The 14,737-nt window shown below is 45.8% G+C and overlaps 1 protein-coding gene across 25 annotated transcripts in view; it reads right to left on the bottom strand.

Annotated features, from left to right (window-relative positions):
* Positions 1-14,737, bottom strand: part of obscnb (obscurin, cytoskeletal calmodulin and titin-interacting RhoGEF b) — a 91,580-nt gene that overhangs the window by 24,324 nt on the left and 52,519 nt on the right. For 23 of the 25 annotated variants that reach the window (XM_072711193.1, XM_072711192.1, XM_072711199.1 and 20 more), the window contains 23 exons: positions 14,443-14,718; positions 13,960-14,232; positions 13,308-13,598; positions 11,707-12,966; positions 11,080-11,361; positions 10,435-10,516; positions 10,163-10,284; positions 9,660-9,857; positions 9,255-9,296; positions 8,969-9,064; positions 8,462-8,680; positions 8,166-8,217; positions 7,918-7,970; positions 7,696-7,800; positions 5,915-5,968; positions 3,914-4,047; positions 3,397-3,597; positions 2,950-3,038; positions 2,534-2,707; positions 1,875-2,034; positions 1,644-1,760; positions 1,047-1,211; positions 273-431 (listed from right to left, as the gene is read on the bottom strand). In XM_072711193.1, the coding sequence (XP_072567294.1) occupies positions 273-431; positions 1,047-1,211; positions 1,644-1,760; positions 1,875-2,034; positions 2,534-2,707; positions 2,950-3,038; positions 3,397-3,597; positions 3,914-4,047; positions 5,915-5,968; positions 7,696-7,800; positions 7,918-7,970; positions 8,166-8,217; positions 8,462-8,680; positions 8,969-9,064; positions 9,255-9,296; positions 9,660-9,857; positions 10,163-10,284; positions 10,435-10,516; positions 11,080-11,361; positions 11,707-12,966; positions 13,308-13,598; positions 13,960-14,232; positions 14,443-14,718 (4,604 nt within the window). The remainder of the gene's footprint in view (positions 1-272; positions 432-1,046; positions 1,212-1,643; positions 1,761-1,874; positions 2,035-2,533; positions 2,708-2,949; positions 3,039-3,396; positions 3,598-3,913; positions 4,048-5,914; positions 5,969-7,695; positions 7,801-7,917; positions 7,971-8,165; positions 8,218-8,461; positions 8,681-8,968; positions 9,065-9,254; positions 9,297-9,659; positions 9,858-10,162; positions 10,285-10,434; positions 10,517-11,079; positions 11,362-11,706; positions 12,967-13,307; positions 13,599-13,959; positions 14,233-14,442; positions 14,719-14,737) is intronic. The other 2 variants (XM_072711185.1, XM_072711207.1) reach the window with 1 other exon arrangement.

Consider the following 14,737-nt stretch of genomic DNA (forward strand, 5'->3'; position numbering starts at 1 on the left):
AAATCAACAGCCTCAGCTCGTTCAAAAAGGCACAACCACCAGTAAATCATTAAGATACCTGGTGATTTTTGGTAGCAACCTCTGCCCTTTATGATCATAACACCCGTGCCAATTACCGTGGCAATTCACCTAGAATACATCAAAACCTATAACTTTGGTTAAAAACGTACGAAAGGTAGAAGATGGGATAGACAATAGCAATGTTCAACGGCCGTTCCTTATTAGGAGAAAATAAGCTGAAGAAACCGTTTCTCTATCTGCCTGAGCCTCACCTTCATCATGTTCTTGAAGACGTAGCTTTGGGTGTCAGTGTTGGAGTCCCTCTTGGGCTTGCAGATGATGACATAGTTCTTGAAAAGGAAGACGTGCCGATGGTGGCCTCTGGACGAGGTCCGGATCCCGGGGGCGCCCTCCCACACCGTGAAGGGACCCTGAGCCGGAACACAAGACGGTCAACGCACTGTTCATTGGGGGAAAAGTCAACGCACTGTTCATTGGGGGAAAAAAAACACAATAGCAGGTATGCATGCTTTTCCAGTGGTCCAAGGTACCTTAGGAGGCACACAAAGTATGATCAGGCAGAACATATATGCGATATTTCAGGAATCTTGAGGTTATTTAATGCCATGGAACATATTTCAAAGCAACCCAAACGGACAGAGAAAGGTAGGTGTACAGATACATCCCTACAGCACACGTTGTGTAGATGACACTGAATGGGTGTCATCTACACTTCTTTCTCCAAGCTACATGTATGCAGAACTCGACATAAAGACTCAGGTACCATTTCACTGTGAACACTGCCATATGAACCTTTATACCCTACCAACTGTGCATGCATAGATACATTGTTGCACTATTTTTGAACGTTATTTATTCTATTCTATTACAATTACTATGTATGATCCTTGACCTAGGACAGCCTGCTACCTCATATTATTGTTCATGTGCACAATGACAATAAAGTTGACTTTGAATATCCCTAAAGGCCCTGTTCCGTTGATGACACTCAATGAGAGCTGTGTTCTCGATCGTAGCCGATTCACCTGTCTGATGGGCTCGCCCAGCACCTCCAGCGTGGCGGGGTAGTTCTCAATCAGGGAGACGTGGTGCGTGTTCTCCGCGCGACGCGGCAGGGCAGAGACGACGGCATAGGCCTCCTCCAGAAGGCAGCAGTTCTGCCCATTCCTGGCCTTGTTTCTGATCAGCTCCTGCACACAGGAACGCTCATCCTCAGACCCTCTACAGAACCGAGGAACTCAAATACACCAGCTACTCCACGGCACCTAAAAACTCATAGCGCATATTTTAGAATCAATGTCTACATTGTGAAAAAACAGACTTAATGAAAGCACAATATGCAACATCATACAATAGAATGTGTGAGAAAGATGCCAGAAATGGTTAGTCAGCCACAAATGGATGAAGGTAAAATGACATCACATGACTCCCATGATATGAGAGAACCGGGCAACATTTGTCAAGATAATGCAGAATGTCATACACAAAACATAACTGGGCTTTTGCCTACTCACACATTTTCCATTAATTTCAGCTTTAAATAAAAAGACAATACTTTGTAAGAAATTAAAAATAACTTGTGTAATCGAGCAATTTAAATGTATGTTAATCTAATCTCCTACCTTGAGTACGGACTTGTATTTCTGTATCCTCTCCAGAGGTCTTTGTAAATATGCGTTCACGCTCAGCACTGGACCTTCTGAAGGTTTAGTACCTGACAGCTGTGTCTCAGTGTATTCCTGTTGGAACAAAATAGTTTCATAAGGCAGTGCTGGAAACGCCAAAGGCCTGGAGGAAACTGTGACCAAAAGAGCCAAAATGGACGCCAACACTCGACATCCGGGTTTGCCGACCTTGAAGTACTGGTGGACGTTCTTGTTACTGATGGCAGCTTCGGCCTCTGCCTGCTCCACCATGTACTGCAGGTACTTCTCAAAGCCCTCTGCATTTCTGATGAAGCGCACGGCCACGTCGTCGTCGGTCTCACACTCGCTCAGGCTTGGCAGTATGGAGCTGCAGGGTAGCAAATACATAGCAGCATAAACAGAGTAACAATATTTCAGATATTTCATGTGCAGCTGTAATGAGTGTTTTTAGTGGTATTACTGAAAAACTCAGACGATCATTCCGTCATGTAGAGTCAGGGGCGGATCGAAGAGGTGGCCAGGGATGGCCAAACGCCCCCCCACCGAAGTAAATACGTGGCCACCTCCAGTTGCCCCCCCCTCAACAAAATATTAAATCAAGCATTTAATTCTGTAAACCAGAGAACCGCCCAATTCGCCAATCAGTTGATCACAGGGTCTCCAACGCAGTCTATTAATTCATAATAAAAATCACGATCAGCAAAATATATTGACGGGGACCCCACCCCAGGTTGGCAAAATATTACCCCACTGTCATCCCCGTAAAATCATTGCGTCTAGTTTGGCCACCCCTGTTTGGAAAAAAAAACTGCAAGTAGATTGGCTATGAAGCGAATCTATCGAATAAACAAAACAAAGACAGGAACCTGCTGTGGAAGGAATCAATGTCCTTGATGTTCCTGAAGATGGCCTCCTTTTGGCTGCTAATGCTGGCTGGAACATCTGTGCTGGTCTCCAGGTGCTTCAGGTGGTGGGAAGTAAAGAACTCCATTTCTTTCACAAACTCCTCCTCGCTGGTGATGATCTCCTGAATCAGCTGGCTGAGAAACATTTGTCCGTTTATCATTATTACACATGAATATAGACAATCAACACACCATGGTGCAGAACAAACAGCCATCATCCTTTGGCTTGATTCCTTTGGGTTTTCTAGATGCCCGGTGATGTCAGTTACAGGACCTCATTACATTTCGGCTTGGTGTTGCAGGTTCACAGATGTGTTTTGGACTAAAAACAAAACCAGCTGGAGTTCGGTCGGGGTAAGATTTAACCGGCTATGTACCACAGTCTCTTCTTGTACTCTCCTTCAGAAACCTGCTCTACTCCAGGCTCCACCATCTCTCCAACAGGAGCAGCAGCGTCCGACGAGAGCTGAAAAAGTTTCAGGTTTTAATATGACGTGTGTTTAGTGTAATGAGATTATTACCCGCACGCAGGCTGTCACTTAACAAAAAATACCATCACCAGACCATTAACGACAACACCAAATTACTAGCAATTTACTATGCAGTGCAGTTATATCTTAACATGATAGAACACAAACATATGGATATGAAAAACTTTTACTTGCCAGAACGATTGCATGTAGTGCCTGGTAGATGTTATTTTTAGTTATATACATTGAGCTCTTTGTGTGACTTACCCAGCAGCCTCAAGATTGGCTAGCATTAAGCTACCTGCGGTAATTACTACGATGGGATAAATAATTTGTCATTGTGAGTTGGGATACCTTGAGCTTCTTGTCGAGGTACGCTGGTGGGACCCAACCCTGGCGAGAGGGTGTGGTCTTGGTGGGTTTGGTGCGGATGAGCCATTTGAGAGGGTGGGCCGAATCCAGAACCTCCACATACTGGCCCTCCTTCAGGGATATGGCCTCCTTACTGGGACCAGTAGGGTTATAGTCGGCTGTGGCCACGTAGATATCGAACATCTGCAGAGAGGGATGATTACATATGAAGAAATTACATATAGTTTATTATCCTCCATTTTACCATTTATCAAGACAAGTGCAAACAAAAACCTACTTAACAGAAGTTTGATTGAGGAAAACAAACTAGATTAGTAATATATACCTCATGGGGAAATGCAATGAAAATGTTCTCAATTACCTGTTAAAAATGTGCTAATTACATGATAATTGTCGAGTTGTTGGCTGCCCTGTTTCCTGTCTAAAATGTCACCATTATCTAAGGAACAATAGTTCTGCAGGTCACAGATACAGGCCCATGTTTCCGGAAAAGGCACACCTCTCCTCTGGCATCGCCGTCATCAGACTCCGAGGAGGAGTCCGCGATGAGGGAGGGGGGCCGCGAGCGGCCATGGTGAGGGGAAGCGGTCTTGGTCTCGTCATCGCTGTCGGCCCCCGGAACACGCAGTGATGCTGTGGAAGGTTTGGGGCACGGCAGAAGAGGAAAATCAGCACATACCATGGTATACATTAGGGGTTTACAACCTTTTCAGTTCTGCGGTCCGGTTTACGGCATACAGAGATTTCACAGACCAGCAAAATGCAAACAGCCCACGCAAACATGAGGGGCTGGAACAAAAAAAAGTTAAATACAGTAACCCCTTCACATTCGCAAATTTGACATTCAGTTTTGGTGACTCGTGAGTTGACCAATTAGCGGGAGTTCTTTTGAGCCTGCCAAATGCGCAAGCTATGAACAATAATGAAAATCATTTGGATCACATAAAATGATATAATATACAAACTAGTGTTATATAGTATTTGTCAGGGTAAGTACATACTAAATCTTTAATATCAAAAATCTTGGGTACACATGGCATCTTTGTCTTGGCAACCAGCCTGACTCCGATGTCTTTGTGGAATCCTGTGCTTCTCACGTTAACTTTAAAGCTTTTCAGTGTCGTTAACTTTTTAATGATGGGTCCCAAACGCAGTGCTCCCAGTGCGTACATCAGTAACTTCGTACATATACTGTAGGGGTACGGGCCTAATTTTGATGGTTTGTAAAATAGAAAAAGATAAGATAGAAAGTGACAAAGCAATTGGGCGTGCAAAATGTACAGTCTAGTACCGTTTGTTTAGAAATTGGTTTAACTTTTTAATGTTGTCGTTCAGTCTAGTAGATCGTTATAGGTTGTGCCCAAATATTATTTGCGAATTCATGGGGATCTTCCACCCCTAACCCATGTGAATGTGAAGGGGTTACTGTATACAGTTTATTTTTTTAAATAACCAACCCCTCTGCAAAACGCCCAGTGTTCTGTGGCCCAGGGAATAAGGGACATGAGTTTGGGAACCCCTAGCGTATATGACTGAGCAGATGAGAGTGAAGGCGGGAAGAAAAGTCCTATCAACTGTGATATTTCGTGTCACAGTCAGAGAGCTTCACACTTGGCAAGGAAGGTAATCAACTAAACAACCCAAAACGTCTCTTACTGTCACCTGAATGGATCTGAATAAACCTTGAGTTTTAACGTTTCTGAAGATGGAGAATGTGGTCTCCACTACTGCAGGAGGACTCCCGAAATCATCTTTCAATACCCTACGTCACCATCACACTGTTCTCATGTGCAACCATCGACGAAGAGAGTACTTACAGTCATTAGTGACATGCAGAGTATAAACAACTCAAAACAGACAACATAATCCTGGGACCACAAAATAAAACAGCATTCGTTTAGGTTTAACCGTAGACCCACGGTGAAAGTGTATAAACGCCTCATTCCATTTATAGCAGGCCTAGCAAACATCACTGCTCATGTGCAACAGAAAAACAAAATCAAATCCAGTATGAGCCTGGTTTAGAGGGCATTATGGGTAAATTGCCACTCTGAAGGAGACACAGTAGTAAAAGTCGTATTGATTTTTGCTTGCAGCTAGGAAATGTGACAGTTACAATGTCTAAAATAGAGCTGCCTCTCAGGCAAGTTCTTCAATCCCCATAAAGACTCTTTAGGAGGAAATGAGGAAACTAAAAGCAAGTAAATTGAATTAAATCCACAGCCTGCTGGCACAAGTTCTTAGTTTTTTTAAACAGCCAATTGAAATTAAAGGTGTAATGTTTTGTCATTTTAGGATTCAATATCTGAAAGTAGTTCAAGGCAGGACACAAATCCATAAATCATGGAGAAATCGGATATTTACTGATTGGGCAATTGTCTGGTGGGAGGTGGTGGGTTAACACTGCCTTGTGAAAGCCAGGTGGTGCACTGAAGAAACATCTAGAATCTAGGAAATTCAACTGATATAGTATATGGGGCAGAGTACAGCGGATACATACTGGATTTGGGCCATGACCTCATCCACTGGATCACTTGATGGTTCTGAAAGCTGTCTGAATAACAAACGAATGGTTGAGTGAGCAGGTGAGTGAAGGGATGCATGGATGGATGGATGGTGGAGGTGAAAGATAAAAGATGTAATGACAGAGCTGTAAAAAGATCTACAGGGGATCAGTGGGAAGGTCCATCCTGGTTTGGGCGGGCAACAATTCCAGATGTTTACAAAGTAGGTCGTATATATTTGCAGACACACGCAAACACTGCAAAGCAGCAATTTACCAAGCATGAGCATCAAAGAATGCTGTCCCAAAAGGTTCCCTCCAGTACTCCTTACACAACTTCAAAGGCAGTTATTGCCTCAAACTGCTGTGCTAAAATATACTATATTTATAGTTAATATAGGCCTCCCAATAATTATCTGTCATTTTCATTCGTTTTATCATTTACAATAATGTGCTAAGTCATAACTCATAAGCAAAATCCGTGCTCTGTGGAATATGGAATAAGGCACGGCGGATGCCAACTAATTTTGTCTGTTTAACTTGAAAATTGAGATTCTTATTTTAGAAATGGAAGAGTACCAGTACTTTTGGCTGCATCTGTACAAGCCGAATCTGGAACGGCCCCACAGCCAATAAGTCAAAGCACATGCAGGCCGATCCTATATACTGCTCCTCTCCCATCCTGCGTTCCATTTACCTCGGAGCTCAGAAGTTGGAGCTGGGAGTGACGTCACACCCGTGTTCATTGCCTTCCAGTACAGAAGGTCGGAAAGCCATTTAGCAAAATCAGGGACCTGCTTCATAACGCAGGATTTCTTGCTTAGCTTGTTGGATTTAAGGTACCCAGCTTTAAATGGGCTTTATCTTCGTTCAGTTACATATAACCCAGGCAGGGGCGTCAGAAGCATTTTGAATGTGGGGGGGACACACTGGCATAAAAGTAATATTTTATGTTAAATGTGGGGGGTCCAAACGAATAATTATGAAATGTGAGGGGGACACGTCCCCCTTAGATTTAATGGCGGCGACGCCCATGAACTCAGGCCACTTTAAATCCGACAAAGTATCCGGCTAAGCAAGAAATCCTGATTTCTAAAACCAGTCCTTATTCTAGCCTGCTTAACTGCTAGCCATTGTTAGCAATATCAGTTGATAACACAACGCATGGTGTTTTGTGCATAAAAACATTCTAGTAACACTTCCAGTTTTTGAATAGTACTGTGTGTACGACCGATTTAATGAGCCGCAAATAAGATGTAAGTGTTAATAAACCGTATAAAACTACAGCTTTAACTGCGTTTGATAAAGGGTGCGGCCATCTTGAATTCTGAGGTCAGGGTTCAGTAAATTCCTCTGACTTTCCGAGTAGGAATTCCAACTTCAGGGAGCGTTCAGTTGAAATTTCCGACTCTGAATTTCCGAGTTACGAGTTCAACTGGAACGCAGCATAAGAGCCACAACCATGGTGTATTTAACAGCTTGCACAGCAACACATACCCAGAATGTTACTTAGTCATAACAATCACTCATGCTTCTCATGTCAAGCACTCTTCAAGAGTCTTGTTGGATATAACAAGTATTAGTTTAAATATACCGTACTTTTTAAAAAAAAAAAAAGCCAACACTAACAATTAAAAAATCTAAATATATTTGGGGCCCATGAATATATCTTAATACAATTAAAGATATTTAATCAAGAATATAATCTCTCTCCAGCTATAGAAATTCCCCCATGAAGAGTTTCAGTGGAACACTCCAGTGCTTCTCCTCATCCTCACCTTGGGTGATCTTGGCAGATACCATTTCGGTGATTTGGGTGGTAAGCTTCTGAATGAACTCCTCCGTGCCTACCTCACCCAGGAAAGTGCTAGATGATTTTCCAACTGCAGGGTATAGAGAAGGAAATTTTTATGTGTCTAGAAACGGGAGAGTGTCAATGCATTAGCAGGAAGAATACTGTGTGACGCAACACAATCTTTAAATGTGAAAACTGCTCCAACCTCTTTTAGCGCATGGTTCGTCTGTGGGTGGACTGATGGTGATCCCAAGAACCCTGAAGGAGACACAGGTAACATCATAACACCCAGCTAATTATGGAGGATGTTGTTTCAGTTGCATTAGTGCATGTAAGTGCGATTTTATTTAAGAAATCAAGCAAGACCTAGAATGTGTAGAATGTGGCTTTAGGGACAATACATAACTCTGCACCGTTGGATGTTATTGTATTCTTGTTGATATATCAACTTACTCTTGAACTGATTTGGCTGTTTGCTTCTCCACTTCAGCCCTCTTTTCTGGCACTGAAAGATAATTAAAGTCTAAACTTATGGGTAGCTTCCATGTGAAAAATATCTGAGGCACTTGGCCAAAGCATAACATTCTACACGTCAACTAATATAAATGACAAGCGATTCATGTTGGTTGATTTATGACGACATCATAAAGGAAGTAAGCGACATCATAAAGGCATCAAAAATGACATCATACAGGATGTAAGCGACATCATAAAGGCATCAAAAATGACATCGTAAAGGAAGTGCTCACCGTCCTCCACCTCCAGCCGGGCGGTGCAGACAGACTGGCCAGCCTGGTTGGTGGCGATGCAGGTGTAGGTGCCCGTGTGGGTCTTGCTTACATCCATCAGGATGAGACTGTGCTGCCGGCCTGAGCTGGCCATCTTGTACCCAGGTGTGTCTGGCTTAATCCAAAGCACGTCCTCGGCAGACTCCTCCTTCAGCCAGGTGACGGAGGGCTGGGGGGAGCCTGGGAGGGTAAGAGGGCAAAAGCCAGAAGTGTAACCACATGGAAACTCCTCTTTCACTTCACAGGATAACTTCTTCTATCCAGGTCCTCCTGGCAGCAGCAGACCAGCTCCACAACTTACCTTAAATGACTGACCTACCCTCCCTCCCTCCCTCCATCCATCCATCCATCCTAGAATTCTAGTCAGGGTTGTGGGGATTACAATACTACCCGAAACGATGTTATAAGAAAACACTAATAATAAAGAGTTGTACCCCCCACCCCCCCAACCACTGCTGGGGTGGTCACCTTCCACTTTGACAGACATGGTGATGCTAGCTCCGCTCTTCACGGTCCGGTTGGGGTAGCGCTCCAGGAAGCGGGGGGGCACCAGGGGCTCGGCACCTTTCACCAGAAACAAACACAGGCCACTCACCCTAAAGTCAAACCAGACGGAAAAGCTACTTGCGTCTGGCCAAGAAAGAAGACGCACGACTCAATTTTCAGGACAGCGTTCACTACAAAGAAGCAGGTCAGGTACCAGAAGAGGACAGCAGAAGAAACAGGAGGAGAACCTACAAGAACATCTATTTACCTTTGACTTTGGAACTATCTTCTGGAAATTTCTCTCCAGGCCCTGTGGAAGAGCGCACATTACTTCCAAGAGAATGAATGAAAGTCCTGACAGTACTGAATCAATGTTAAACGGCCGTTAAGGCCACAGGTACTGACTGAGCTAGACATTGAGCTGCTCTTGAACTGAAGTGCAAAATCAATACAACAATTTGCGTTCTGCTGCATCAGACGCCAGAAACACGGAGTCAGGATGAGAGGATGCTAGAGTCAAACTTAACAGGCACTAGAAAGTTCTTTATCGTCATACAAAATCTGGTGCTGGACTTTGGGGTCCCCCAGGATAAATTTTACTGTCTTACAAACACATCCCTTTAATGTTTTGGTTTGACGTCAAGGTGAAGCCTGGTACGGCCTGGAGACTCACCCAGCACCAGGAGTCGGGCGGAGGAGTAGGCGGAGCCGGCGGCGTTGCTGATGTAGGCGGAGTACTCCCCCGTGTCCTCCCGCGTCACCGCGAGGATCTCCAGGCCGCGCACGCTCCTCTCCTCCGTCATGCGGACCCGGTCCGAGGGCCGCAGGGGCTGCCCGTCCTTGAACCAGTAAACTCTAGGCCGGGGGTAGCCTGGCCAAGTGGACAGTGAAAGTAATTTCACGTTTTGTGGAGAAAGTATTTCTGGAATAATTTATGCAAAATGAATAAAAACGTGGTGTCATAAATTTTACTGCCAATGTGGGCTAATTCTCAGGGAAAAGTGTGGCAGTATATTTTGCATTAATGCTTTTAAAACAATATACCCACAAAAAGTGATGAAAACAGACAACCAGCAACACTGCACTTGGTTTGAGAGAATCTGGTGCATATTTGCTACAGGTAATCTGTAAGGTTAAGGTGGATCGTGGTATCTAATGAGGAGGCAGGTGACTGACCTTTGACCTTGACCTGCATCTTGGCAATGGGTGCCCCGGGGTAGATGTGCATGTCACGCAGCTCATCGACCACTTGGGGGAGCTGCTCCTCTTCTGTGACAGACTCGAAAGCTTCCGTTTCCCTGGTTAGAAAACCACACCCAAGTTACTACCCACCGTTAGCATTTGACATGCAAGATCACATATTGATTTTTCTGTTTCTTAGGCCAGTTCTATGCCTACTCTGGTGGGATTTTTTGGTGTTCCTTGCGGTTGGGCCCAACTGGACTTACCTGGACAGGTAGCCCTTGGCGCTGATGTATGAAGAAGTCTCTGTGGCATCCGCTGCAGTATCATAGTCAGAGCTGCAGGACACTAAAATAGACAAAACAAAAAGAAAAGAGAGGATATGGGATTTAACAAAAGCCATAGCTGCAGATTTAGGATAACTGTGCTTGTCAAACATTAAAATATATTAAAATGTTACCTCTAACATTATTTTGAGGATGTTTATTTGGTAGTCTAATTCAGTAAATGGAAGAAGCAATTCATTTTATTCAATATTTAAAAATATGTATTTAATAACTTAATTACATTTCCTGAGAGATAAAATTAAATATTTCAGCAATATGTGAAGGAGGAAAGACATGCAAATGGCTTTACATATCATCCAGACAAATCTTCAAAATCTGGAAAAGTCTGAAGAACAGATAATTCTAGTGAAGGAAGTAACAAGACCCCAAATTCCATAGTTGGTAGGCTTATCGTGTTCTGACATTCTCATTGGTTATTTCATTGCTTCCCTCTGGGTCATGGCAGGCATTGGTTGACAGCACAAAGAAGTCCCGCCCACTGCAGGAATCAAAGCCTTGTTTCTTTTAAGACTAACTGGAACCAGTTCACAGGTTTAGGTCTTAGGACCCAGAGGAGCGACTCACAGTCCACCCTGAGCTCCGCCACCGTGGAGGCGATGCCTCCGCTGTTCTCCGCAACGCAGCGGTACGCGCCCATGTCCGAGGGCCTCGCCGTCGTGATGATGAGCTGGTGGCAGCCCTCCTGGTCCTCGTTGATCATGTAGTGATCACTCTCCTCAATAAGCCTGCCGTCCTTAAACCAGCGCACGGTGGGCGGGGGCTTGCCGATGACCACGCAGTCGAAGCTGACCGGGTAGCCGTCCGGCACGTCCTGACTCTGCAGCTCAGTCAGGAAGACGGGGGCCGCTGGGGGAAAATAAATCACAGTCAGATCTCGGGGGGAAAATTTCTTCTGATAACATTTTTAATATATCAGCAGTACAATGCATCATACGGTGTTGGGCCAATAATTTGCATAATAAATGATTGTAATGCAATACTGCTAAATTACTAGTTTAGTTTTATTTGAATTAAATGTTTACATGCTCCCCTTGTGTTTGTGCAGATTGTACTCTAGTTTCCTCTAAATTGCCCATAATATATGGTGCTGTGCATGTGTTTCTGTCTTTGTATGCTGTGCTTCAGGCCACAACTGTACTAGATGGAATATTCCCCTGGGTCTTTGGATGCAAGCATTGTGCTCAAGTTTACCAGACGGCCCAGCCATGAATCCAGGAGGCTGTCTGTCCTGCGTGGGTGTCCGTGAACCGTCCTGTACATAGCCCATCTTCATGATGCGCAGTTCTATTTTGTGGGGGACCCCTTCCAGGATGGTGGTCTCGACAGGAACCCCATGTATGGTGAACATCTCACTGAAGCGCTTAGAAGCCACCTGGGCTTCTTCGACGGTGTTGAAGCGAATGTAGATGTAGTTGTCGTCCTCGCGGTACGAGCGGGGGTCCGGGGGCGGCATTTCGCCTTCGTCCGCGCTCACAAAGGAGTCCTCCTCCATGCCCGGCATGTCCGCGGGTAGCCGGTTGCCAAGAAGACGCCGTAGTCGCCTGCTGGCCTGCCGGAGGGACTCATCCATCTCGCTGCCCGAACTCTCCGGCTCACTGTCAGCGCTGTAGCCATACGCAACCTGCAGGGGTCGCCGGCCCGACGACTCCCGCGGCACACCAACTGTCACCTTGGCGCTGTGGGTGGTCATTCCAAATTTGTTCGACACCTCACAGGTATAGACACCCGTATCCTTGGTGGTCACCCCTGTGATGACGAGGGAGCAAGTGCCATCATTGTAGATGTCGATGTGGTGGTGCTTGCCATCCGTCAGCAGCTCGCCGTCCTTCAGCCAGCGAACCTTATCAGGTCTGCCCACTGTCACGCACTCCAGGTGGATGGTACCGTTGGGCTCCTTTGTCTGCTCCTTGAAGACCTCCTTGAAGACAGGCCGCAAATCCTTGCGTGCCTTGTAGCCTTTAAAGGCCGCCTGGATCTTAACAGCTGCCTCCTTCAACTCAGCTTCATCATCCTTACCCAGCTCCATGGTCTCTGATTCCTGAACCTGCTCCGTCATCTGGAAGTGCTCATAGAACTTCTTGGTAGAAATGCTTTGTGCCTGGCCACCAAGAGTCACAGTGGCCTTGCTGCTCTTCTTGAGGTAGGATACAAGAGACGATGGCCCAGTGAGGGACTCATCCTCAGAGCTGGTGTAAAGGGTATGGTCTACCTCTTTCTTCGGGACTGGCTCCACAATCAACTCTTGGTCTTTAGATACAGTTTTTTTGGGCTCCTTGCCATCTTCCTCGGGCAACTCGGAAATGGAATCTAAGGTCGGCTCCCGGCTCATGCGGCGCTTCTTGGCAATCGCTTCCCACAGTAGGTGCAGGTCCCCTTCTGAGGCCGCTTCTGGGGGCAGGCTAGGCTGCCCACCGTCCTCCTCTACCACCGACGCTGTTTGGGAGACCTCACCTGAAGATGGGACAGAATCTAAACTCAGCAATACCACTAGCAAAATAAGCAGACCATTAAATCTTCCTATTGCAGGTCACAGGGAATATAAAAAGCCCAGAATAATTGAATACTGGCAAACAATTAACTGGATTAATTAGTGTAACTGTAATGGGAAGATAAAAAAAAAAACATGCACGTGAATGGAAAGACAGCAGAAGAAAGGATATCGGGTTTATTTTTGAACATCTCAAAGAAAGTCTGCACTTATAGTATAAGACTACTATCCTGAAGGTCAATGAAGGACGATGGTTGGAAATGAGGTCTTTCTGTACCTGTTGCATAGAGTAGCGGCCTCTTACCCAAGTATACGGTCTGCGGTAGCTGGACGGGTTCCCCAATGCCAGCTTTGTTCAGGGCCGCCACACGGAACCTGTACCCCACACCTGAGCTGAGGTTCTCCACCATGAACTCTGTATCGCGCACAGGCTCCGAATGGCACGGCAGCCAGAGGGCACTATCAGTCAGTCGCATCTCGACTCGGTACCCCAGGATGGGACTGCCCCCATCATTGAGGGGGGTGAACCAGGACAGGGTCACAGTTCGATTGGTCTTATTCACCAGCTCAGGGTCTTCGGGGGGGTCAGGGAGAGCTGTGGATGCAGGGGATGGGTCCCGGTTAACGTTTATAATCCAATGAGGTGACAGTTAATCTATTTATGACTATTCATTATAATGCATTAGATTTATTCATTTTATTATAAGGATTTTGCAGAAATATTCCATTATAAAAGAAGTCAACAAACCAGAAGAATATCTGGAGAAATGTAGTTAAATAGTTATAGAACTACACTGTTTACCACCATATTTTGTCATACATATTTGCAGTGGCACAAGTACATTTAAAGATAACGTCTTCTGAACTTGGTTTGTGTTTTGAAACCTTCCGAGAGGTCAGGAAGTGGATTCGAAGCACGTCTTTTTGGCTGGGGAGCCATCAGAGGGGGGTCGTACCGATGACCGTGAGCTTGGCGAGGGACAGCGCATCACGGGCCGCGAAGGTGATCTCCTGGGGGGGCCCAGCCCGGGCACAGCGCAGGACCAGGTGGTGTGAGCGCCCCTCAGTCTGCATGGTCCAGTTGTCGCTGGGCTGCAGCTCTGTACCATTGGCGTACCAGGTCACCTCGTTCTCGGGGATGCGCTCACTCAGGGTGCAGCAGAATTCTGCTCGCTCGCCCACCACTACTGCCTGATCCTCCAAGGCTTGCAGGATGTCCAGCTGCCAGCCTGAAACCACCACAGCCTCCGTGAACACAGCATTTCCTCGTTTACCCCAAAGCCAAAATGAATGAGTTTTTTTTTTTATCTATAAATCAAATTGCTGGCAATATCTGCAGTAGGACCTTTTCCACAAGAAATAATTTGATTATTTTAGGGATAATTTTGCATATTTTTAGTTTAATTCTTGTTCTGGACCACAGAGTCACAGATGCTCACCTTTGACGGTCAGCAAGGCTGATGTGGTTGCCGTGCCAACCTGGAAGGTAACCCTACCGCTGTCCACCGGGTGGAGCTCCTTCAGCAACAGCAGGTGGCGCCGGCCGTTCTCAAAGGCCACGATCTCCACGTTGGCGGATTCGTGCACCGGCTTGCCGTTCATCAGCCAGCAGCAGTTCTGCATCTCAGGCCGGGACAGCGAGCACTCGAACAACGCCTCGCCACCATCCAAAGTGTCCGCATTGTCCAGCCCCTGGATGATGTCAACGGGCTTAGCTGTTGGTGGGAAGATGGT

This window comes from Paramormyrops kingsleyae, chromosome 4 (genome assembly GCF_048594095.1).
Source record: "Paramormyrops kingsleyae isolate MSU_618 chromosome 4, PKINGS_0.4, whole genome shotgun sequence".
Lineage (NCBI taxonomy): Eukaryota > Metazoa > Chordata > Actinopteri > Osteoglossiformes > Mormyridae > Paramormyrops > Paramormyrops kingsleyae.